The following is a 24,061-nucleotide window of genomic DNA, read 5'->3' as shown; positions in this document are numbered from 1 at the left end:
TTTAATGTTTAAAGAATTTCGCATGCGGAAGATACTACTGTTACTGGTAACCGCACAGTTCATGTTTCCTAACCGTGGGAGACAGGGTATAGGCATCTTCGATGTTGGGGTGAAGCTGCAGGGTGGGTTAGGGGGGGGGGTTGGGGGGGGGTTTCGGGGAACGGGTTCCATATCCTTCTTCCTGCCCAAAATGGTCTGGTATCTGCCTTCTCCTTGCAGATCATATTCCTGTTTATGTTATCCCTGCTATGTAGGTAGTCTTATCTATACTATGTATATGCCTAACCATGTCTAATAGAGCTTCACAGATAAACTGTATACTATGGAATACTAGGGGGCTCAACTCACCTATAAAGAGGTCCTTAGTGTTTAACTTTCTCAAAAAACAGACTCCCCACTTAGTCATTCTTGTAGAGACCCACCTGACTGGCAGCAAATTAATGGCTCTTAAAAAGCCATGGATTAGCAATTGTTATAACTCCACCTACTCATCATACTCGAGAGGGGTCAGCATACTAGTTAGGAAGGGTCTTTCGTTTCAACTGCTAGATCTAGACTTAGATCCCTCTGGTCGGTATGTCTTAATGCATGCTAAGGTACACGAAACTACTCTAGTGCTAGTAGGACTTTACAACCCCCCCCCTGGATCACCCGATCTTCTACATGAAATTATGCAAAAAACACTTGTCTTTTCCACCCCTTATGTCTTTCTACTCGGAGACTTTAATATGGTCCCATCCCCAACAACCGATAGGCTGACGCCAAGACCCTCGGAACCTGCAACACTGCAGGATTGGTCTCAGGCGTACACCCTTTGTGATGTTTGGAGGTGGAAACACCCAGATAAACCAGGGTACACCTGCCACTCGGCATCACACAGGACTATGTCCCGTATTGACCTAATATACAGTTCCTCTTTAGGCTTAACTCTAATACACGATGTGACGATGCTGCCCAGGGGGATCTCAGATCACTGTCCATTAGCTTTACAACTGGACCTCGGTGTTACTTGCTCAGACTCAGTGTGGAGACTTGCTCCACACTGGCTCGATGTACCCAGAGTTAAATACTACGTGATGGACTATATGAAAGAGTACTGGCGGCTCCCTCATGACCCTGTCCCAACACTAATTAAATGGGACGCTTATAAAGCCGTAACCAGGGGAGCGTATATGTCCGGTGTTGCCGAGGAAAAAAGACAATCCAACATCACTATGCAAAATCTAGAACAAAAAGCACAAGCAGCAGAGCAAACTTACATTAACACTAAAACCGATGAGGACTATGACTTGTGGCAGACCTCCTTGACCGCACTTTCCACTAAACAACTAGACTATACCAAACAGGGTATCCAAGTTAAAACAGTTAGGAGCTTTGAACAGGGCGACAAGACAGGTAGGCTCCTGGCCCAACTAGTGAGACAGGATAAAAACATGGCCCACATTGCAAAAATCATAACTGCACACGGTAACGAATTAACGCACCCGGGGGATATCAATGCAGAATTTCAGAGCTTCTATACACGTTTGTACACTTCTGTAATTACAAAGACCCCCTCAGACATCCAAGACTACCTTTCACAGATCTCCCTCCCCAGACTCTCGGAGGAAGATAGGGACCTACTGGAGGCGGATATTACTCTCCAAGAGGTGTGTCAAGCAATATCTACTCTTAAACCAAAGAAAACCCCGGGACTCGATGGGCTCCCCACGGAACTTTACGTTAAATATAGCAAACAACTGTCTCCGCAGCTTCTAGCATTATTTAAGGAAACGCTGCGGGAAGGGAAAGTCTCCCCTACTATGTCTGAGGCGTTGATTACCATTATCCCAAAGAAGGGCAAGGATCCATCTCTCTGCTCCTCCTATCGCCCTATTTCTTTATTAAACGTAGATAGCAAAATTTTAGCAAAAATTCTAGCCACTCGCCTTAATATGGTTATCACCTCAATTGTTCACAAGGACCAATCAGGTTTCATTCCCGGGAAGGGATGCGATATCAATCTGCGCAGGCTCTTCACGAATATATCCACTCGACACGATAACAGTGGCTCTAGAGTCATTGCATCCCTTGATGCTGAAAAAGCTTTTGATAGTGTCGAGTGGGTGTATCTGTGGGGAGTTCTGGAAAGATTCGGGATGGGCCCTAAATTTATCACTTACGTTAAGGCTCTTTACTCTGCCCCTGTGGCTAAGGTCAGAACCGGGAACAAAGTTTCCCCATTCTTCCCTCTTGGCAGGGGAACCCGACAGGGGTGCCCGTTGTCACCTGCTCTTTTTGCACTGGCAATGGAGCCCCTGGCGGCAACCCTGCGCGCCTCTCTGGAGGTTACTGGACTCCATGTCGCTGGCCTAGAAGAAAAAGTATCCCTATACGCGGATGACTTGCTCCTGTACCTTGCTGACCCATCCACCTCTCTATCCGCAGCATTATCTATCATAGATGATTTTGGAAGGTACTCTGGCTTAGTAATTAACTGGAGCAAGTCTCTGCTGATGCCTTTGGATCCTTGCCCTCAGACCCTGCCGCCCCCGCATCCACTCCAGGTGGTACCCGCACTAACGTATTTGGGTATTGTTGTCTCCCCTACAATCACAGACTTCCATGATCTTAATATTACCCCCGTCCTGACACACACCAGGGAAAAACTACGGGCATGGGCATCACTCCCCTTATCCTTAATAGGACGAAGTAATCTTATCAAGATGTGCATACTCCCTAAATTCCTGTACATTTTTCGTAACACCCCTACTCTTATCCCTGCACGTACCTTTTCGGAACTGGACAAAATGATTGGATCATTTATCTGGAATTCCTCGTCTCCCCGTATAGCACTGAATAGCCTACAGTTACCTGTGGACAGGGGTGGGATCGCACTTCCTAAATTTAAATTTTACTATTGGTCAGCTGTTCTAACAACAATATATTGGTGGTTCGCACAATCAGACTACAATCCAGCCACAGTTCTAGAGGCGAAGTTGCTGGGCTCATTTGCAGCTCTATCCAGTTTGCCCTTCCGGGGACCCAAAGCAACACTATCCCTAACTACCCCTATGAAAACAACCGCTAGGGTCTGGGAGATAGCAGGGGTGTACCTGACACGGAAAGGGCAATGGTCCCCACATACACCTTTATGGAATAACAATAAACTTAAAGAGTTCCTCTCAATCCCGGACCCGAGCATATGGGCCACCAAGGGCATCCTCAAAATCCAAGATATAGTTGAGGGTAACTCCCTTAGACAATTTGGGAGTCTTAGACAATCGTACAACCTTCCAACCTCTATGTTATTTAGATTCTTTCAACTGCGCCACGCCTTTAATGCCCAATTTAAGGACACTGACCTCCTAGTGCAATCTCACCCCTTAGAAAACTTACTGTCACACTCAGGACTAACTGGGGTCACCTCCCAGATCTATGCACTTCTTATTGATAAAGAAATTGGCCTGACTAACAAACTCATGATTAAATGGCAAAGGGACATTCCTGACATTTCCCAAAAGGACTGGGAGGAAATTACTGCAAGCATGGTACCCACACCTATAGCTGCCAGGCACAAACTGATATCTTTAAAATTCTTGTACAGATCATACATTACTCCTTATAGAATCCAGAAAATGGGGAGGGAGGAGGCTGGGAAATGCTGGAGATGCGGAGAGGACGAGGCTGATTTCTTGCATATCTTTTGGACCTGTGCTCATTTGCATGAATACTGGGAAAACGTGCATGACATGCTCTCTACTCTATTCCATAACCTAATACCCTACACTGCTAAAGCATGTCTGCTGGGAATATTTGGGGATGTCGCACTTTCAGAGAAAAAAATACTCTTAGCTCGCCTACTCCTTATGTATGCTAAGAGGGCGATTGCCATACGATGGAAAAAGTCCTCTCCTCCGTCTCTAGCGGATCTCAAAAAAGAAATTAATCAGGATGTTCCTATTTACAGATCCGTATACGAACATAGGGGCTCCCTTAAGAAATTTTATAAGATCTGGAAATGTTGGTTATCATTCTGTCACATAGACATTTAATTACATCTCTGTTTACTAGATCTGCCTACATAATATCCAACTGTTATTGCATATTTTTCTAAAATTGATCTCTGTGGGGGGAGGCGGGACTGGACTGGGACGGGGGGAAGGGGGGAACCCGATTTGTATGTGTTGCTATATGTTTTTCTATGTGTTGAAAACAATAAAAATTGTTTCAAAAAAAAAAAAATGATTCTTTGGTAAGAAAAACAAAGTTCTGATGCTGTGAAACTGTTAAAGAAACACCAAGCCTTTTCAGTTCTGCTGAGTAGATTTTTAGTCCGGAGTTTCACTTTAAACATATCTTTAAAAAAGTCCTAATCAGGAGAAGAAGGATAGATACAATAGTTTATCTCATCAGTTTATTTTCACCCTGGTATTCCTTTATATAAACTTTGTATAAGCCCTTTATAAATGATATATTTTTTTTACAAGATTGTCCATGTTCTAAAACGAACAGTAAAAAGGTAATATACATCTATTTTGATTTCTTTCTCTAAGGCTGTTACTGTGAGTTAGGTCACCTATCAATGTACTGAAAAACATACTTTTATGTGGGAATTCTTCTGTTCTGGAAAAAACACCCAAAGATCATCTGACCCAAGCTTTAGTTAGATTTTGTAAGGTACTTGCTAAAGTAAGCATAGAGTTTACTGATTGGATCGCTGACTGGGATTCAAAAAAGACCCTGAACCTAAATACATAAACAGTACTATAAAAAAAAGTTGTCATATCACAATATACTCGCGAAATATTTTTTTTCCCAAGAAAAAAGTTTCATAAGTAAAGAACATCTTTGGACCCGCCATCAGGTGGATCTCTCTAGGCAAAAATCTCAAACTCTGTCTCCCGAAGAATGGTGGGAACATCTGTAACATGTAAGGAAGCAGAGCAAGGGAGAATATGTACATGCACTGAACACATCACAATTGGATTCTGTGATCCTCCGCTATTCTAGATGACACATCTTGAAGATATTTCATCAGTAAACAGATTTTTTTTTTTTCGTACTTGCAGGCCTCATTTTCTAGACAGTTGGTTTCATTCATTTATTTATTTATTTTAATCTAGGTTTTTTTTTTAACAAATGTAATTTTTTAATTTTGCTCAATACAGTGTTTATCCACATTAACATCAAGAAGCTGGGACAGAATATACCCGGATAAGGTGCCACAAATTTTCTTTCCATTTCCTTTTTAAAATAATAAAAACAATAATAATATACAGTATACCACAGCCTCCAATATAGGTTTATCATGTTTCTTACTATACGCATTCAAAGGAAAAAAATCCATTTTGAAAGTGTTTCTTCTTGTATTACATTTACACTTCTGAGATAAAAATGAACAAAGACATAATCATTGATTAAATCCTTAGCATTGTCATCTGTAAATATAGTTGAATGTTCTGATTTAAAGTTAACTAGTTCATTTTCCTGTCATACTTCTTTACATATTTCTATAGGGTCCTCCCAAGAGTCCATGAAATGTAGGTTCGTAGTCCAAAGACAATGAAAAATATTGCATTCTGTACAGTGGTAAGATTTCAAAGTGCATTACATCTTTGCACCAAATGTTCTTTCTCTGTTCACCTCTGATCAGTCATTCCAGTCAGTATATTTTTCTAACTCTTGCTACCTGCATCCACAAGATTCAACAACCATGTCCTCATACTGTTTATAAACCACATTATTGGCAGAGTCTATATAAAGGATACTGATTGGGCTCAGCCTTGTGGGAACACAACAGGTAGGGGGAGTAGACTCTGGGTCCATGGAGTTCATCAATGTCTGGATTACTGCATGATTTGTAGGTTCTAGGTGAGATCTAAGAGGGAATTCACATAGCCCTTCACAATGATAAGCTTCATACTCCAATGGTGCAATAATCCAGTCATCCCACCCCATGTCCTTGAAGTTGACATGAAGTGGCTTCTTGCTACATCTTGCTTTTGAATTCTTATTTGGCCTTTTTCTTGCTAGAAATGGAGCTCTTCTTTTTCTTCTTTGGTTGAATAAATATTCATAGACAGTCTTATCATCTTGGCCAGACCTGGCTTTGATTTCATTAAAGAACAAGTCTCTCTTCTTTGTCCTACCAAAAACAAGAAACAAGGCTTTCTCATTGGTTGGCCGACCAGTTCTGTTAAATCCCACAGTTTTCAAGTCAAGGGGTTTTCCCTTGTCCAAGACCTCTAGTTCAAAACAAAGCTGAGCAGAGTTTTTGAAGTTTTTGAAGAGTTTCCAAATGTCAAAAACTTCCCATTTTGGTGTGTCGATATTGCTAAGGGATCGGGAATCCAGAAGAGTTGCCGGTCTCTTATTTGCTGGACAAACATATAACTTTATTTGAGAAAATTTGTTGGAAAGTTGGACTTTTGCATCGGTGGATCTCTTTCTTAGAATACGTAGTTCTGCACCCAGCAAGCCATCTTTCTCCAGAGCATTGATGTCAAAAATATATTTTTGTCTTCTTGTCACTGCCAGTCCATCTTAAATGAAAAAATACAGATTAGAAACGATTGGTACAAAATTCTGAAAACTAAGTTACAGATTTATATTTATAAACTCGTAGAAAGTTGATACGGCAATTTGACCACGTTAACTACGGAAAGCATTCTAATAGAATTCAATTACAGACCTGTTTAAATTGGCTGATGCATAAATTACCAGCAATCCAAAGAACCAATTAGGCTTCATTTCATTTAACTATGATAAAAGTACATAAAAATGATTGGCTAATATATTTTATGGTACACCTGGGCACATACTGTAACAAAATGTTATTGAACACATTCACGGTTCTATTACTATTAACTCTACTTGGACTGTAAAAGCCCTTTTTAAAGAACTAAAATGAATAAAAGGACAGGTGTATAAATACATTGACATTTTATCACTACCCTTAGTATATTCTACAGAATTATATGATTCTTTTGCAGTACTGTGTTTGCTGCATCTAAGTAAATACATATATTTTGTTTAATAAACCAGGTTTATTGATCAGCAAATGAATAAATAACAGACATTTGCAGCCATTCCAACATACAGTAATAATAAGAAATACCAAAAGAATAACATGTTACATTGAAGTGTCTGACAATAATGCATGAATGAATATTCCAATAGAAGGTAAGGCTAGTTGCACAGATGAAAGGTACGCTTGAGGATCCTTTCACATATGAACCCATATGCAATTCACTTTTTCACCTGAGTTTTCTTCAGGGTGATATTTTCACAACTTGTAAATAGAGTGGGAATGCGAAAGTTTGGCAACCTTGTTAATCGTCATGATTTTCCTGTATAAATTATTGGTTGTTAAGATAAAAATTGTCAGTTAAATATATCATATAGTAGACACACACAATGATATTCGAGGAGTGAAATTAAGTTTATTGGATTTACAGAAAGTGTGCAATAACTGTTTAAACAAAATTAGGCAGGTGCATAAATTTGGGCACCACAATAAAAAAATGAAATCAATATTTAGACGATCCTCCTTTTGCCGAAATTACAGCAGCCAAGCGCTTCCTGTAGGTTCCAATGAGAGTCTGGATTCTGGTTGAAGGTATTTTGGACCATTCCTCTTTAACTAAACATCTCTAGTTCATTCAGGTTTGATGGGTTCAGAGCATGGACAGCTCTCTTTAACTCACACCACAGATTTTCAATTATATTCAGGTCTGGGGACTGAGATGGCCATTCCAGAATGTTGTACTTGTTCCTCTGCATGAATGCCTTAGTGAATTTTGAGCAGTGTTTAGGGTCATTGTCTTGTTGAAAGATCCAGTCCAGGGGCAGCTTCAGCTTTGTCACTGATTCCTGGACATTGGTCTCCAGAAACTGCTTATACTGAGAGGAATCCTTGTGTCCCTCAACTTTGACAAGATTCCCAGTCCCTACTCAGTCCACAAAGCCCCACAGCATGATGGAACCACCACCATATTTTACTGTATGTAGCAGGTGTTTTTCTTGGAATGCTGTGTTATTTTGCCTCCATGCATAACACCCCTTGTTATGCCCAAATAACTCAATTTTAGTTTAATCAGTCCACAGCACCTTATTCCAAAATGAACCTGGCTTGTCCAAATGTGCTTTAGCATACCTCAAGCGGCTCTGTTTGTGCTGAGGGCGGAGAAAAGGCTTCCTCTGGATTACTCTCGCATACAGCATCTCCCAGTGGAAAGTGCGCCGAATGGTTAACGATGCATAGTGACTCCATCTGCAGCAAGATGATGTTGTAGGTCTTTGGTGCTGGTCTGTGGGTTGACTCTGACTGTTCTCACCATTCGTTACTTCTATCTATACAAGATTTTTCTTGGTCTGCCACTTCAAGTCTTAACTAACTGAGCCTGTGGTCTTCTATTTCCTCAATATGTTCCTAACTGTGGAAACAGACAGCTGAAATCTCTGAGACAGCTTTCTGTATCCTTCCCCTAAACCATTATGGAGAACAATCTTTGTCTTCAGGTCGTTTGAGGTCGTTCATTTTCTCTGAAGAGTAGCAACGTGGGGGTCTCAAAACAACTGTTTTGAGACCCCCACGTTGCTACTCTTCAGAGAAAATTAAAAGGGGAGAGAAACTTACAATTGACCCCCTTAAATACTCTCTCATAATTGGATTCACCTGTGTATGTAGGTCAGGGGTCACTGAGCTTACCAAGTCAATTTGAGTTCCAATAATTAGATCTAAAGGTTTTGGAATGAATAAAATGACAATGGTGCCCAAATTTATGCACCTGCCTAATGTTATTTAAACAATTATTGCACACTTTCTGTAAATCCAATAAACTTAATTTCACTTCTCAAATATCATTGTGTGTGTCTCCTATATGATATATTTAACTGACATTTTTTATCGTAGGAACCAACGAAGGAAAATCATGATGATTAACACGGTTGCCCAAACTTTCGCATCCCACTGTAAAATGACTTTTAAACAACCAGCAAGCAAGAAAATACTCAAAATAATTTTGATAGGACATTTTCACCTATTTTTGGTACCTTTTCAATTGCAAAGTGCTGAAAATTTGTTTTAAATACAAGATAAATAAAAAATGTATCTCCTAGGAGAAAACTGAAATGAAAATGTTAATTGCCCATGGGCCATTTTTTTGGTGCAATTTGCGTGTGGCATAAGAGCCTAAAGCAGCGCCTTGCGCCATTTCATGTATTTAGTCTCATCGCATTAAATCATGGGTACTGTGGCTTGCCTCATAAACTTTCGTTGTTACTGCAAGGAGCTACGGTGGGGGAGAATACTGCAACAGACCACATTGGATACATGATATGTAGAAAATAATCACACCCAAGAGACAAATGATGAGAATTGTTCAATGTACTCTACAAAGGACTGTACAAAAAACGTGAACCAGTTGAAAACTACAGAGAGGTCATGCACTCCACCTTTTATCTGGAGCAAATTGATGTGGTGAGCGGAGTGTATTGGCACAACGTCCAAATGTTGAGAGAATAAGTACTGCAGCTGTGGGATCCCTTACAAAAAGACTTGCTCTCCTTGCAAATTATGGAGCATAAGGAGAAGGAAAGCCCATAACACCATCTAAACTAAATGTAGTTTATTAGTGCCAAGATAATGGAACATCTACTTACAGGACTGCTGCATATGCAGCAGGATGCCCAGGTGGGTGGGTGCTGGCAGGGATGGTGCAACAACAAACAGCAGACAGGTTATACGGCTATGTCTCTAGGGCTATGTCTTGTGAAGCAATGTCTATATGAGTATCTGGCTTCACCATTTCACAATCAGCAAGCTACAAGCAAGTGTCCAGCAGTCACAAAACAGCTGTTAGCTGCCACGTCGTCCTCCTCGCCAACACCCACCCACCTTGGCACCTCACCATACATGCAGTGGTCCTATAAGTAGATGTTCCACCATTTTGTACTAATACAGCACATGTATTTGGATGCTATGCTCTGGACTTTCCTTCTCACTCTCCACACTGTAGAAAAAATAGTGCTATATGAATGCATCATAATAATAATCATCATCATGATAATGAACTAACAACCCAATAGGGTATTTGAAGAGAAAAGAGGGACTGTGAATATCCCTGAAGCACAAAACCTCATGAATTATCTTACCACTTTTCTCACATTATCTTAAAAATAACTTTTCATTACATTGCATAAAAAGCACTAGAAATAAGTTATTCCTAATTAAGTTAACTTTGCTATTTTCTTAGTGTTTTTTTAGTACATTTTGATCCATGAGAACTGAAAGCAAAGAATGAACAAATAGAGAGCACACTGCGTATTAACCATTTCAGTCTATCTGGACAACTATAGTCATCCAGATAGACACTGCTCAGGTCTAACTGAATGCGTATATGCATATAGCAGCGGGTGTGCACACATACATGATGGACCGCTGCTCTTACTCGGTGGTATTTCTATAGCGGTCGATTGAGGAAGGGAACCTAGGGTTCCTCGAACCAATTGCAGTGCCTGGAGTGAATGGACATGACCCCAATCAGGGGCCATGTCCATTCATAATAAAGAATAGAGAAAGTAAAGTTGAAAAAATAAATAAACACTTCCTAGTAAGCCAGGGTAGTGTTTCTAGCGCCATCTAGTGGTTAATAATTAAATTACACATCACACATTTTTAATTTAAAAACTACTTGACCACTGATGTTTTTTTCCCCTTGTGGACCAGAGCAATTTTCATCTGTCAGTGCTCCTCCTTTTCTTTTGCCATTAACTTAATCACTACCAATCACAGCAAAATGATCTATATCTTGTTTTTCTCAACACCAATTAGGCTTTCTTTGGGAGGTACAGTATGCTAAGAATTATTTTATCCTAAACGTATTTTAATTGGAATAATAAGAAAATAATTGAAAAAATGCATTAATTTTTCAGTTTTTGGCCATTATAGTGTTTAACCCCCTTGCCGTTACAATTCTGGCAGCAAGGGGGCAGCGCAGCACTTTTTTATTTATTTATTTTTTAAATCATGTAGCGAGCCGAGGGCTCGCTACAGGATAGCCGCTGACAAGCGGCATCTCCCTATCCAAGAACGGGATTTCCTGCTGGGCTTTCCCGGTCGGGATGATGTCACCGACGTCATAGACGTCGGGATGTCAGAGGGAATCCCGATCCACCCCTCAGCGCTGCCGGGCACTGATTGGCCAGGCTGCGCAAGGGGTCTGGAGGGGAGGAGGGGCGGCGAGGCGGGTAGCAAACTGCACGCAGCTAGCAAAGTGCTAGCTGCGTGCTGGAAAAAAAATTGTGAAAATCGGCCCAGCGGGGCCTGAGAAATCCTCCTACGCAGGTTACCCCTAGCTGAGCTCGGGATAACCGGCAAGGAGGTTAAATAAAACATTCTACTGTGGATAAAAGCCACACATTTTATTTGCCCATTTGTCCCGGTTATTGCAACGTTTAAAAAATCTCCCTAGTACAATGTGTGGCGCCAATATTTTATTGCATTTTTTTCAGTTTTGCGCCCATTACTAATTACAACCCTGTAAATTAAAAGTTAATCGTTATATACCCTCTTGACATAAATATTAAAAACATTTCAGTCCCTAAGGTAACTATATTTTTTTATGGTTTTTTTCCCTATACGAAAAAAAAAGTTTGGGTACCATGGGAGGGTGTGGTAGGGAAATAGTTAATTATAAAACTTAGTGTGGGGATTTTTATTAAATAAAAATGAATTTTGATTTAATTTACTATTTGGCCACAAGATGTCCTCAGTCATCATTTCTGATTCATGTACATAAGCACGTGAATTGGAAGTAATGCGTGGCACTTAACAACAGGAAAGATACAATGAATGTAGGCGTCTCATGGGGCATGCGTGCGCAGGAGCAAGCAGTGGCCTCATGCCGCTGCAGACTTGTTTTCACGGCCCTGGTGCACCCGGTGACCTTGTCCAGGCCGTGAATATACTGCACAGCGTGCGACAAGTAGTTAATCCCTTCCAAAGCCCCCTCCCCCCACCTTAGTTACAAAAACAAATGACAAATAATAATAAAAAAGTTTTAAAAAATTCATACATGGTTGCTTTAGGGTCTTTAATATGTATGCCCTGAGGGTATGTTACTGTTATTTCAGTACATAAGGGATACAAATTAACCGGACACAAAAAAAACCCATAGAAGAAAAAATACTCCTTTACTTCCAAATATTATATTGCCGCCATACATTGTACTAGGAGCATAATTTAAATGTTGTAATAGCCGGGACTAATAGGCAAATAACATTGTCGGATTTTATTTATTATGTAGTAGCATTGCTTATTTTAAAACTATAGGGGATAGTATTAGATAAATCACTTATTTTTTCATTTTTTTCTTGTTTTTGCCTATAAAATGCATAGGAAATAAAGTAATTCCTGAAAAAGTATCACCCACAAAAAGCCTAATTTGTGGTGAAAAAAAACAATGATATAGACCATTCACATGTGAGTAGCAACGATAAAGTTATGGCCAAATGAATAGAAGGAGCGCTGACAGGTAAAAATGGCTTTTGGCGTTAAGAGTAAAATGGCCTGTAGGTTGATGTGGTTAATTGTTAGTCATTATATGCCCATATATTGATCAGGTCTGACCTGGTGATGTGACGAGTGAGCGTCTATGGTCAGCAGTTGAGCAGATGTCCCACTGGGTTTGTGCAGTTTTCTCAATTCTCCCTATCACCTCTCCTCATCTCTGGGGCTGTGAAGGTTGGTATTTGGCTGTCTGGGGATAGGGAATGGATGTGGTCAGAGACTCTTGGGAGGGATGTGGCTAGTGACTAATTGAGAAGAAAGGGAAAGTGTAGGATCACGTGTAAGGAAGGAAGCTTGTCATCACCCCTCTTACATTCCTGCTCCTCACTGATTGGAGGAAAGCAGTTCAGTGTGAAGCTAGTGCTGAAACCTGAACTTTTTGTGCTCACATGCAAGCTAGCTATGACAAGGCAGATTCTTGTAGAAAAAAAAGAGTAAGGGAGGAAATTACATCAGAATTGGCTTCAGTTAGAGGAAACTAAAATGGCAAATGCCAGGCACAGAATTCTCTTTAATAACTATATAAAATTCACTGAAATTAAAATGTGGACAGCACAATGCATGTGTTATGTAAGTAGAACAAGTAGTTATCTACTTATATATGTGTTTTTTTTCTGGCATAGTATGGCTGACCCTGTTGCTTTAAGAGGGACATCTGTTAAAATACTGGAAAGCCATAGAAGGTCACCAGCAGGTCCAGTTTTATGTGAAATAGGGCCCTGGATGAGAGTGGACATGAGGCCCCTGCATGATAATTACAGAATTAGGTGGCCTTTGTTATACCTGAGATAGCAGTGTTAAGTGGCCTTTTTTTCTCCACCCCCTAGTATAGCGGTAATAGGCGGCCTTTGTACCTCTATACCCCAGATAGCAATATAGGGGGCCTTTTTGAACCACCATACAGCAATATTAGCTGGCATTTCTCCCAATCCCTAGATAGTTGCATTAGGGGGCCCCTGTCTTCCCACCTTTCCAGTTAGTGGTATTAGGTGGCCTAATCATAAGCCACATCTGGTGAGACATGTCCACAGGTAATACACATGGTGCACCATTTTAGTCAATTTTGGGTACTTATCCGTTAGCCGGGCGCATCCGGCAGGTGGCGCTAATTACTATTCCTCCTCCAGGCTGACATGGATAGTAGGGAAAGATGTAACTCTGGTGGAGTTTTGTCGCCACCTAGAGGATGCGCCCGGCTAACGGATAAGTACCCAATTTTGTTACCTACTACAGACAGTGAGCAGCACCTATTCACCTGCATTACTGAACCCAATCTCTCGCTTCGGTCACTTATCCAATTTACTGGTGAATAATAAGCTTACATAACTCACAAGAAAAGATTTTGCTCGAGAGCCATATTCCCTCTGTGTAGCTTTATTTGCACAGTGTTAACTCCCCCGAAGTAGCTGAAGTTAAATGGGTAGCCAAAAAATAGTCTGGGGACAAAATCTTTAAAAAAGTTTAAAAAGTCAGACCTTAAAATATTGATATCATAAAAAGCCAACCTGCTTTCTTTCTTTACGTTTAATTCTGCTCCATTAGCTGTTATGTTGCATTGATAAAACAGTTGCATTCTAAGATGTATATTTCTAAATTTCCAGTCATCTAAAGTCGACTAATAAGCACATGGATCAGTTGCATTTATGGTCATCATGTTCTGTTATTGGAACATTTGAGTCATAGATCTCATGGAATCCATTTGCTTGTTTTCATTGCTGTAATTAAGGGCTTTCAAATGCCAGGATTCAAAGATTAGGAAGCTTTGTTAGCTACAGGTGTTTAAAATACACCTAATACAATATTGTGGCTCTGCTGATTCTACTAACTTGGTAAGCATGGTGGATAAGTGATTAGCAAGCTCGCTTTGCAGTGCTACAGTCAGACACCATCTGCATATATTTTCTATTGTTTTCATGTTTCTGTGTGTTTTCCCCTGGGTTATAAGGTTTCCTCCCACATTCCAATTTGATTGGTTAATTAAGCTTACAATTTTATGGGACAATTATTCTGTTTTTATGTTAATGTGTATTTATAATTGTATGTGTTTATAATTCGGCTACTTACAATATCCATGATTTGTGACATTTTTAAAGGACTCTATAATTCTGGGAGTAATACTTGACCATACTTTATGTTGGGAATTCAGTAGTAGTGATATTTGTAATTTATAATGATCTATTTTTTTCAACACTGTGTAGTGCAATTTGTACATTATATTTTGTAAAAAAAAACCTTCAAAACTTCCCCATCACAAAAATCTCAACATCCCTCAAACTTCATTTCTATTCAGTTATACAAGTCAAATTATTTGAATGAACCTGAGAGAGGAGAGTGTCAAGCTCTTCACTGGCTGCCAATTAACTGGAGGATCCAAACTCAAACTCTAACCTACAAAGCTCTCCACAATCTTTCTCTCCTGTACATCTGCTTATTAGTTTCCAGATACCAACCCAACCGCAATCTCAGATCTGTACAGATGAGTTTGTTCACTGGCGTAAAGTTCCTCTTTATTTGCAAAACCTTTTAAATACAACACATAACAGGACATAACAGGACAGCCCGCTGCCTATACCAACATGGCGGCATACACCACCTACTACCCACGTCAGAGCGGATGCGACGCATTCTTCGCATCATCCCTTACCAATACGCCTTGTGCGGTGCGACGTTAGCATCACACCAAACTGCCCCTATGTCAACTCATGCTACCGGAAGTCATCAGAAAGCGACGCTTTCGGCGCACAGAACTATTCGCTTTGGCGCCAGTTACAGTTTATTACTCCGAGCCAGCCGCCTCAGACTCCTACAGTAGGCGCTTGGCCCATTGATTGACACAGCAGTGGTAAGTTATTATGCGCTGGATTATTACTTAATAGCACTTTAGTGATCTCTGGGTGAACACAGTGGTAGTTCACCTTGGGCATTCAGCTTTATGCATTTGCACTTTAGTCCTTCAAAGCATTTTCTTCCATTTCAGCTGCATTTTGATCTAGCATACTCCCAACTTTGTATACATATATACTAGATTGATAACCAGACTATTAGCGGTGATTTATTTTTTTCTGTACCTAGAAAATGGCTCTCTCTACCATTGCTATTACATCATGCACTTTGGCATATGCTTGCACTGTCTGTCTTTGTTACCTGGCACTGGAATTTGCATTTAATTTCTTATTTGGCTGGCTAAAATATGTTTTCAAGTTTGGGCAAAATCTTCTTTAATATTTGCATGCATAGCATAACATTGGTTTTTTATGCGCTCTATTGGCGAAATTAGTCTCATATATAGCAATAACTGTTATGCAGATTTTAAGATTTAATGTACTTAATTTTATTTTATTTAATCAATTATTGACATGCTGTTGCATTTGACTTTGTCCATCTGGGAACCTAGTGTCCTCTGGTATAGTGTTTTTTGTTTCTGTTTTTCTCCATAGTGTATCTCCAACTTTTGATTGCCTGATGAAGCGGGCGTTTGACCCGTGAAACGTGTTGCATACCTGGAGAGCTTACAATAAATTTTACAGTTTTTTTATAACGACTCATTGGCTGGTCATTATATACCTGAGGGTGGTGTCCAACTAACCCCCTTCTTTTAAACAGTTTTTAACTATTTTATTCTATTTTGGCGCCTCTGTTACTATCATTTATCTTCAGATCTGTACAGGACCTTCTTCTGTCCTCCTCTACAATCATCTCCTCGCAATCAAGTATACAAGATTTTTTACATGCCTCACTGTTCCTCTGGAATCCCCTTCCAAAACACATATGTCACTCTCCAACATTTGATTTTTTTTTTAAATAAATGTAATTTTCCCTTGAAGATTGTTTTAACACATCAATCTAAGGATGCATACACAAATCCAGTTTTGATTGGCCAATGACTGGCCAATTTTACCACTTTAATAAAGTATGAGGGGTAACAGATCTTGAATACTATGAACAGACTGTGTGCGTGTGTGTATGTGTGTGCGTGCGTGTGTGCGTGCGTGTGTGTGTGTGTGTGAGCGCTCATACTAAATGGAAGTGGCAAAATTGGCTAATTGTTTGCCAATCAAAATTGGATATAAGTACACACCCTAACTCCAGGGGGCCGTCAGAAACATATTTTGACAGACAACCTGGGCAATATTTAAAACATTTTCAGCAAATGATTGCTGAAGAACAAAACATATTAAGTCATGATAAATTACAAATGTTATTATCATGCAGTCCAATGAAAATTAAAGATCCAGTTCAGAAACCTTTTTATTAATGCATTCTAAAATAAAATGCTGTAGTTTTACAGTAAAAAAAAATAAAAAATAAAAATAAATTCCGATGAAGTGTTTTACTGGCGCTCTTCTCCTTTTTCTTGCAAATGTCTGGGTGCTATAGAACTTCCTCCTTATCCCCTCCCTTGGAGCCTACTCCCCTGATGTGACGCAATTTCATGTGACCACTAACAAGCAGTCAGTAGCAAGGGGTGATTTCAATGCTAACAAGAGTACCCCATGCAATATTTACTGTCACACTGAGGAGGCCATGTGACTTCACATCACTGCAGTGAGACTGAGCTCTGATGGAGAGAGAGAGAGAGAGAGAGAGAGAGAGAGAGAGAGAGAGAGAGAGAGAGAGAGAGAGAGAGAGAGAAAGTGTGTTTGGGAATTTCTTCAGTTTCAACTTTTAAAGTAAAAGACAAATATATATGTGTAAACACTAAGATAATTATAGAAGTGTCAACGTAACACCAGGCAGTTTTCTGAACAGGAAATTAGCTGCCTGTTAAATAACTTCCAATAAGTTCCTTTAACATTTCCATATTTATACATGATTAGTGTTAAAACATTTTACAATAAATCAAGTTGTTATTTTTCTGCCTCTCAAAAGATTGTTTTAATTAAAGCATGGCAGCAGTTTAATTTCCTTTCTTTTGTCAGTAAGTAAATCTTCCATAGCCAATTCATATGAGGCTCTTAAGTAGCCAGAATGCAGGTTGTGATTTGGAAAATCTTCCCTTCAGAACCCGCGAACAATGTTTTTTCTGTTTCTGAAATGACTTTCTCTGCTCTGGGCCTGTTACATCAGAGGAGCAGACAAATTGTTTATTTTCACTTGGAAGCCGAGTGAATTTCTGTCAAACTACAGAATCACATACAGTTCCTGTACAGAATAACCCTACAGCTCTTAATTGGGATGTAATAAAAGCGGTTTATAAAGGATTTTTATTTTTACCTCAGTGTTAACAATTTTAAACGTAAACATTGTTTTAGCGATGATGAATGTCATGTATTCAACTAAAGCAATAGATATTTTATCCCCTAATTCTCCATAAAATCCATAAGGAATAAACTTGCTGTTTGTTTGGTCAAAATGGAAAGCTTTCCAAGATATATATATATTTACATGAGTTTAAGTACCAAGTTATTCATCAATTAACATACACATGGGCAGCTGGGCACATACACATTACAACAGGCTGGGAAAATACACACCCATACACAACCAAGCATACACAAATGTGCACAGGTCATGCCAAAAAGTTTTGATGGATAAGGGGCACATTTTCTCTACACAAAAGTGGGGGCTTTGGCAGAAACCAACAGTATTATTGGTTTATCTAAAGTTTCCTTTACTTTAAACAAAATTAGACTTTTATATTCAAGATGTTTCATTTTGCTTGCTATAGCAGGGGGTAATAGTTTATTTCTGGTTTATTTTTTGGGGGAGGGGAGGGGGGTGCAACAAGTAGCAAGTTTGCACATATAGATACATACAGACATTGACTTGCCTGCACACTCAAGTACATGTATGCATGCAGAATTTGCATGGCTAGTTACAGACAACAGGTTTTCTTTGGCCAAGGCAATCACTCATAATAGTCTGCTGCATAAAACTAGCCTTGGTATAGGTGTCCCACAACTTCAGTTAGCAATTGTGTCGGTCCACTAAATGACCATAATGGATGATTTATGTTTGGTCCCTTCTATCCCTCCCTCTACATTGAAAAGGATGCTTGGTTGTAGCCGAGCACCATATCTATATAGTGATTGTTCCTTAAGGTGGCCACTAACGGTCCAATTTCTAGCGAAAAATCGTTAGGGCAATCAGAAATTCTGATCTGATTGGTTGTAAATAATCTCAGTTGATGGGCACAATCAATTACAGACAATTATAAAATCAGTTGTCCGATTGGATTTTCGTCGAACCAACATTTGAATTTTCTTGTTGGTGGTGGTAGATAGTAAGCAAAGATTGGTTTGTTGATGGTGTAGTGAATGATTTCACTGCTGATCAGAATTTCTGATTGCTCGAACGATTTTTCGCTAGAAACTAGATCATTAGTGGCTACCTTTAAACTGTTTACCAGTGAGCATTCCAGATTCCAGACAGCGATTGGGCATCTATATGGGGCTTAATATAGATTATCTTATAAAGCAATAGTTACCTGTAAAAGGTAAAACATTGCATTTAAACATACTCACACATAAGAAAAACTAGCACAACCTAATTTTTTTGCAAACAGTTGCAAGCCAGATTCATAAAAAAAAAATGAATATCCAGAAAGTATTAAATATTCTCGTTCAGGCAAACAGGTGCAAAGCAGTTTACAGGCAGCATTGTCCATTATTTACAATAATCCAATTATTGACGACTAATCACAAAGCCTGTCTAATAACGACCGCTAGATAACTGCCGCACATCATCCACAGCTGCATGCTGCCTGGCCTTGTGGGCGTGCCTGGCAATGACCGCTGCCAGAAGCTCACCCACACCCACGAACCGCGTGTGCGCAGCAGGCACCCGACACAGGGACATGGTGGACATAATAACAGGGAAATTATCATGTAGAATAGTACATGATAAAAAGTAAGTTTTGTGTGTTTTGCTATAAAAGAAACAACTTAGCCTTCAGTTAAAATTAAATTGGTTTCTATTGTCTAGATTTTATGTAAAAGCAAAGAACAAAGCAGATCCATTTTTAAATAGACCCAATATCTGTCCTCCTTAAAATAGATTTTGTCTTTGAAAAGACTGGTATAGGTTGCAGCCAATATATTGTTATTGCCAGTTTTATTTTTTTTAAAAACTCCATTTGGAGCTAGTATTTTCTTACCTTGACCTTTGTCTATGAAACTGGTGATAGTGTTAGCTAACCCTGCCTCAAGTTTCAGGCTTCCGTTCACTCCTTTCCTTTCGGCATCGGAGAGTGTTCGGTACAGTGACAGCATATACTCATGAGGAGTGATAAGGGGGTGCTTAAAAGTGTCCTTTTGTTCCTTCTCAGTAATGGGGTTTGTGGGTTTTTTAGGTTTAAATCCAGCCGAATCTGCATGGATGTTGACAGTTTTGGCAGTAGCCTTTCCTCCAAGGACTAAAGGCCTTGTGTTCCCAATTTTAACCCCAGGCTGTTTATTCTCAGTGTTCCCATTCTTGGTTTCCACAGTGGGTCTTTTCAAAGCTTGCTTATTTGGCTCATCATTTTTAGCTAGAAGGACCCTGCTCTGGGCAGGTGGGTTCTTACTCCGAGGTTTTGCTGCACCTGCTCCATGGCCAGCAGTTCCTGACCTAGTAGTAGCATTGACCTTCAGTAAAGGTGTCTTCTCTTTCCCTCCAGCGATGGAAATCTCTAGCTTAGCTCCTGATGGAGTCTGTCCTTGTTCAGAAAGGCCCAACACCAAGGGGGCAAGATTGAGGTAGTCCCAAGTTAGATACCAAAGCAGTAAATGGATCAATCTCAATATTTTCATGTTCTGATTTGCCTTTGAACATCACCAAAGAAAAAAAAAACAAAGGGTCCACCAAATTGGCACACAGCAACATGAAACAAACTAAAAACCAGTGTTAGCAGAAACAGCTTTCTTCTTAGTTTCCTTTTTAAATCTGTTTGCTTAATGTCGTTCTCCAGTCCCATAATGGAAACTTAACATGAATTCAGCCCTAATCTATGTTCTCCGCCAAGCAGCTGTAAAGAACGTGCTTCTGAAAGGTGAAGTTTACCTCCTGTGTTTCTGCTTGAAAACTCTCTGAATACTTGAAGGAGTCTTGTTTAAATCTGAGAGTTTTTTTTCCAAGGAGGAAGAATGGCGTAATGCTGCCTCTGTGTAAAACCCTTTTTTTTTAAAGATTTGAATCCTTTCCAGTGAAAATATTTCACACACACAGAGTCTTGCAGGTGCTCAGAAATCTTTTACAAACCTGAACTCAGGAATTGGAACCGGAATTCCAACCAAAACCAATTTAATTACTCTCTGATGTCATCCTGTCTAAACTAATTTAAGTGCGATATATTTCTTGAAAAGAAAAAAAATCTTTAACCTTTCCATTAACGTGAGTCAAACTCTATGTGAAACCGTGTCTGTAGGACCAGCATGTCAAATTATGTCATTTAAAGAGGCAAAGGGACTGCATTAACCTTACATGAACCTTAGGGGGGGATTACAACATAAATATTACTACTAATCTTTTTTTGTGTTAATTAGACCATCATAATGCCACCACACTTAGCAAGTACTTAGTCTCTCAGATACACAGATAACAAGCAGTTATATTATTACAATTAATTACTTAGAATCTATTTTTTCTTTATTTTTATTTTATAGAACTTTTTTTTGGCCTGAGAGTTTAAACTAGTAAAATGAAATAATAAAAAAAAGTTAAATTAAATTACATGTTAATGTGGTAATGCCATAGCACTTTCAAAATACTTCATAAAATGTTCTATAAAATTAAGTTACGCAGCACTGAATAAATGAAAAATTTAAAGGGAAAAAATGTCTCTGCTTCATATAAAAGGCAGCAATGCTTTTCCAGATGTTTCCCTGCCACAAGTTTTTTTTCTGGCATGGCGTTAAGCCACAGTGTCCCCTGCAGTCTAAATACAAAATAAAAACAGATTTCTTTTTTAATAATGAAACAAGGGTATCTTATATGCATTTGACCCATTAATGACATATAACCCGCGACCTATACCCACCCACTTAATGCAGGTTTAACTGCGTTAAGTGGGTGGATATAGGTCTGTTTTAACCAAAGTATCTATGACAGAAGTATCAGGTGCTGACAGATATGTAATTTGAGAGCTAAAGAAGGTCTGGTAACACCAGAGTTTTGAGAGTTGTGTTAGTGGAAGGGCTTTGTCATTGTAGGGTTTTTTTGTATTGTTAGACAACACAATTGTGAAAGGTTCGAATTTTTGAACTTGAGCTACTGTTAAGGCAAATTTAAAGGATTAAGGTAAGGGGTTTAGTGTAATTTGCCTTCTTAAAACAGAAAATATTTACGATGATTGAGCTTTATGTGAGCAATTGTGGTTTCCCATGATACATCACTACTGAATATGCAAAATCTTCTTGCCGCTGAAGCCATGCTTGCATCCAGAACCGCTGGTGTATAGCAAGCCTATAGCTTATACATTTTACACAGCCACATCAACCCAGAATGCAGACAGTCTGTTTTGGACTTATGGTCCTCATCAGTGCATGGCGGTGATTGATATGTCTCTATGGGATAGGGTTTGGACCAGTACTAAGGAATACAAAGGTAGTTCATTGTGATGCAGAACCATTAGGAAAGTATAGGGGACTAAAGGAGACTGAAAAGCCATTCTACTAAAAAGCAACGCTCAGTGTATTTTGCTTTCTTAAACAGAAGGTATTTGTGATAATTCAAGTCAGTGAGCTACTGTGGTTTCCCATGAGGTTAGGGTTTATGCTCAAAGATAATTTTAGGATTTTGTTAATGAACAGGTTAAGGTTAAAGGGGATTTTTTTTAGGGTCACCAGAAGGGAGCCTTGGTTTGTGAAGGGTTCAGGTTAGCATTAGGCATATTCTGGGGAAAATCTTTAGTGTTAGAGACAGGGCATGGGCTCAGGTTAGTATTCTGAAAATTTGGGGGATCCGTTTATTTTTCAAGGGTATAGTGGGTTAAAGAACAGGGCCATGCAGAGGGTCCTTAAAGAGACAGTGAAGCGAAAACAAATTATGATATAATTAATTGGTTGTGTAGTACAGATAATTACTAGAATTTTAGTAGCAAAGAAAATATTCTAATATTTTTATTTTCAGTTATATAGTGTTTTTTATAACATTGCATTGTTCTCTAATATTTGCAGTTTAGACACTACTCAGCATTCTAAATGGGTTCAAAAGTTCACTAGCCTGCTCTGTACAATCTTCCCTGCAGAGGAAAAAAAGATGCATTGTCTTTTAGCTTATTATCTCAAGTGTCTATCAGAGTTCTCTGCAACTTTGAAAGTCCTGGAGTTCAATAGCTAATTTGCATAGATAACAACTGGAGTTTCTTAAAGAGACTCTGTAACAATTTTTTCAGCCTTAGTTCTTCTATCCTATAAGTTCCTATGCCTGTTCTAATCTGCTCTGGCTTACTGCAGTCTTTCCTAATTACACTGTCTCTGTAATAAATCAATGTATCTTTCCTCTGTCCTGTTTGTCGGGCTAAAGCTTGATTGTGTGGAATGTGCAGGGCTGCTTGTGATTGGTAGAAGCGATACACACCCTCTGCAGGCCCCCTGCATACTCTGAATGACTCATACACTATGCTTAGCTAAGCCTATTAGAAGCTGGTTAGTTTGTTTGTAAACACTGCCTAAAACTGTTAATTACAAGCCAGGATTGCAGCAGAGAGTGGCAGAAACAGCACAGAGGGGCACAGGAGAAAATAATGAATAGAATGGTATGCTTTTTATTGTAAGAATATTAGAGTACAGATTCTCTTTAACTCTTCCTTTACTGGAAACAATATTAGTGTGTTTCTGCTGCTAATGTTTTTTTTCTCAGTTGTACTACACATACAAATCATATCATAATTTTTTTTTCACTTCATTGTCTCTTTAAGAGGCCTCACCCCCCGAAATGCACAGTGTTACATAATAGTGGTGGGGGACCTTCCCCCCCCAACTCCCTTGCCCTGCAGTGGCATATGACCTTCACCCCCCCTGGCTCTCCAACTGTCCCAAATAAATCCTCCTGAGCCTCACCGCTTGACACATATATTCAGTCACAGAAGCTCTGGCAACATTCAGTGGTGTGGAGTCAAGTACTGCCATGTGAGGTCTGGGTGCATGTACTGGATTTCATGTGGATGCTGGGTGCAGTTCCTGGGTGTGACATGGGTGTGAATACTTGGTGCCATGCCTGTACTGGGTGCTAGTTATGGGGGGCATTGGGTGTCACGTTGGTTTTAAATGCAGGTACGAGGTGCGAGTACTGGTTAAGTGGTTGTGTGCAGATAGTGGAGGCTATGTGCAGGTGGGAGTACTGGGTGCAATGTCAGGCCTTGGTACAGGTACTTGGTTTCATGTGAGTGTGAGTACTGGGTGCCAGCTATGGGGGTAATGGGTGTGGGTGGATGTTGGGAGAAGTAGAGGTCGGTGTGGGTGCTGCAGGAAGGGGAAGGCATTGGGGTGATGGGGGAGGGAGAGGTCACTGGGGAAGCTGGGGGAGAGAGAGGTCACTTTAGGTGCTGGGGGAGGTCACTATGGGTGCTGCTGAGGACAGGAAGGGTGC

At 39.7% G+C, this 24,061-nt stretch overlaps 1 protein-coding gene and 1 long non-coding RNA gene across 2 annotated transcripts in view; one reads left to right on the top strand and one right to left on the bottom strand.

Moving 5' to 3' along the window:
• LOC137542184 (uncharacterized) overlaps window positions 1–16,091 on the top strand; it is a 126,219-nt gene extending 110,128 nt beyond the window's left edge. The window contains exon 4 of the long non-coding RNA XR_011025371.1: window positions 15,991–16,091. This is a non-coding gene — a long non-coding RNA (uncharacterized lncRNA). The remainder of the gene's footprint in view (window positions 1–15,990) is intronic.
• Window positions 5,422–20,285, bottom strand: GDF5 (growth differentiation factor 5). Its single transcript, XM_068263908.1, has 2 exons — window positions 19,650–20,285; window positions 5,422–6,524 (listed from the first exon to the last, which is right to left on the bottom strand). The coding sequence occupies exons 1-2, from the start codon at window positions 20,281–20,283 to the stop codon at window positions 5,668–5,670; spliced, it is 1,491 nt and encodes a 496-aa protein (XP_068120009.1). The 5' UTR covers window positions 20,284–20,285; the 3' UTR covers window positions 5,422–5,667.
• Between the last annotated feature and the right edge of the window lie 3,776 nt (window positions 20,286–24,061).

This window comes from Hyperolius riggenbachi, chromosome 12 (assembly GCF_040937935.1).
Source record: "Hyperolius riggenbachi isolate aHypRig1 chromosome 12, aHypRig1.pri, whole genome shotgun sequence".
In the NCBI taxonomy this organism is placed as follows: Eukaryota; Metazoa; Chordata; class Amphibia; order Anura; family Hyperoliidae; genus Hyperolius; species Hyperolius riggenbachi.
Note: the sequence above shows the minus strand (reverse complement) of the source record. Positions and strands in the feature narration are given on the sequence as shown.

What these genes read in the sequence shown, in the direction of transcription:
- GDF5 (XM_068263908.1), bottom strand. Translation starts at nt 20,283, where the DNA reads ATGAAAATATTGAGATTGATCCATTTACTGCTTTGGTATCTAACTTGG. An exon ending in TTTCATAGACAAAGGTCAAG is followed by an intron (nt 6,525 to 19,649) that starts GTAAGAAAATAC and finishes TTTTCATTTAAG; the next exon opens with ATGGACTGGCAGTGACAAGA.